Source organism: Blennius ocellaris (assembly GCF_963422515.1).
Source record: "Blennius ocellaris genome assembly, chromosome: 22".
Lineage (NCBI taxonomy): Eukaryota > Metazoa > Chordata > Actinopteri > Blenniiformes > Blenniidae > Blennius > Blennius ocellaris.
In genome coordinates, this window is record NC_137671.1 from 783,396 (window position 1) to 785,895 (window position 2,500).

Consider the following 2,500-nt stretch of genomic DNA (forward strand, 5'->3'; position numbering starts at 1 on the left):
TGTTTGTGTGTCGACGTGTTTTGGATGCGGCTCCTAATCTGGGCTCAAGCTTCGCTGCAATCCGCCGCCACATTTTCTATTTACATTTGAGGCCTTAAGCTGCAGTCCAGAGGAAACCCCCCACCCACTACCCCCCCCCTCCCACTACCCCCCCCCCCCTCCCCCCCCAGCTTAAAAGGCTTACAATTAATACAAACGTGCTCGACCTTCACTGAGGAAATACAACCGTCATGACAAGTGTGAGTTATAAAGAGGCCAGATGTTTTCTCTCTGTCAAGCCGCAAACATCTGAGCTCAGGCCTGCAGGACTGAAGCACAGCGCCCCCTGGCGGCTGGCAGGAGTCATGCAGCTTTATCATCGCCAGTATTTTGATAAAACGACACAGTTTGAACCACAATTAGTCTCAAATGTAGGTCTTTATAGACAAAAATATGCAAACTCCGCGCAGAAAGAGGCCTCCAAGTCTGTGTATTATAACATATTGTATTATAGAATAAAATATAACATCTTGAATTTTCAAAATCTTCTTAAAAATGCATTAAAGCTCATGGAAGTCAACTAATATGTTGCTATGATCGAAGTATTTAGTACATGTTAGCACATTCTGGTTAATATTTCAGTGTAAAACCGGAAGTCTGTTGTTTTGAGGCAAATTGTGGACTGACAACATCTTTTTTAACCCGCAGGAACTTATTTCAACCACTTCTGCTTTATATCGTCATTATAAACATCATTAAACACGTCTCTCCTCCACTAAACCTGCTTTTATAATGAAACAACGAGTATTTCTAACTTTATTCACCATTTAGCGATTTTTATTTCCTTGTCTTTAAACGGCTGCAGTACCGCGGCTCACCGCGGTGTGACACGTTTGTCCAGCAGGTGGCGGTAGCGACGAGTCACTGTCGTGTGTCGGTTGAATCAAAGCCGAGAAGAAGAACCTTCAAAACAAATCATATGGCCAATGTGAATTTATCTTTTAAACTTATTCTCCTACTTGAAGGCACCGTTAAGGTTTAAAGAGACATAATCGCAGCTTCAGTTAGTTAAACGCCGCTTTTATATCTGCGTCGGTTTAACGAATGACTCGGACGCTTGTCTGCCGGTGCGGGTTAGCGCGTTAGCATGTTAGCTGCTAACTGCTGCTAATCCCGGTGAAACTTTTGAACAGAATATGGAACAAAGTGTTTCTTCGGGCGTGAGAGAAGGTGAGTCTCCGGACACGTAAAGACCCGTTGTTTAACGATTTGAAGGTTTGGAAAGTTCACTTGACACTGATTTCAGCACTGATTTGGTCCCATGTGTTTCCGCTTTGACTGGCTGAATTATGTTGATCATCTTCATGTGTTTATTACCGAATTATTGCGCGTACACGTTGCTTTATAGTCACATTATGTACGTTACAAACAGGCGTTTACATGTGAGATAATCATCCTTTAATGATGTCAGCAGATTTACTGTAAATGTAACTCAAGACAGCAAAACAAGCAAGAATTCTTGTTGTAATTATTCAGTCGGACGTGAAATCCAACAACCACTTTGAGACAATAACAACATTTGAAGGATTTTCTGACGAAACAAGCCTCAGAGGAACTTGATCGTTGTAACGTCCCCAGAGTCCGGAGAAACAAGGTGAAGCAGCTTTTAGTTCCTACCCTCCTCACGTCCTGCTGTTCTCGTTTCTATTAAATCAGGTCTTAAAGAAACACTTTTATTTGCTCAGGCTTTCCATTAAACAAGATATTTTACTTCTTTTTTTTTTATTAAGATAGAACTAGTTTATTAGAGACAATGACGTCACTCAGACCCCCACATTGTCCACATGGCTTAAATATAGAACTAGTTTATTAGAGACCCACATTGTCCACATGGTTTAAATATAGAACTAGTTTATTAGAGACCCACATTGTCCACATGGTTTAAATATAGAACTAGTTTATTAGAGACCCACATTGTCCACATGGTTTAACTATAGAACTAGTTTATTAGAGACCCACATTGTCCACATGGTTTAAATATAGAACTAGTTTATTAGAGACCCACATTGTCCACATGGTTTAACTATAGAACTAGTTTATTAGAGACCCACATTGTCCACATGGTTTAAATATAGAACTAGTTTATTAGAGACCCACATTGTCCACATGGTTTAACTATAGAACTAGTTTATTAGAGACCCACATTGTCCACATGGTTTAAAGATAGAACTAGTTTATTAGAGACCCACATTGTCCACATGGTTTAAAGATAGAACTAGTTTATTAGAGACCCACATTGTCCACATGGTTTAAAGATAGAACTAGTTTATTAGAGACCCACATTGTCCACATGGTTTAAAGATAGAACTAGTTTATTAGAGACCCACATTGTCCACATGGTTTAAATATAGAACTAGTTTATTAGAGACCCACATTGTCCACATGGTTTAACTATAGAACTAGTTTATTAGAGACCCACATTGTCCACATGGTTTATAGAACTAGATTATTAGAGACCCAC

General features: G+C 39.7%; 2 protein-coding genes across 2 annotated transcripts in view; one reads left to right on the plus strand and one right to left on the minus strand.

Annotated features, from left to right (window-relative positions):
* LOC308146612 (uncharacterized protein) overlaps nucleotides 1-359 on the minus strand; it is a gene marked incomplete at its 5' end in the record, with an annotated part of 4,024 nt that extends 3,665 nt beyond the window's left edge. Inside the window, 1 exon segment of the mRNA XM_080518515.1 lies at nucleotides 287-359. Within this exon segment, the coding sequence (XP_080374641.1) occupies nucleotides 287-359 (73 nt within the window).
* Nucleotides 360-942: 583 nt separating this feature from the next.
* LOC308146501 (uncharacterized protein) overlaps nucleotides 943-2,500 on the plus strand; it is a 4,310-nt gene continuing 2,752 nt past the window's right edge. The window contains exon 1 of the mRNA XM_080518370.1: nucleotides 943-1,209. Within this exon, the coding sequence (XP_080374496.1) occupies nucleotides 1,176-1,209 (34 nt within the window). The 5' untranslated portion in view covers nucleotides 943-1,175. The remainder of the gene's footprint in view (nucleotides 1,210-2,500) is intronic.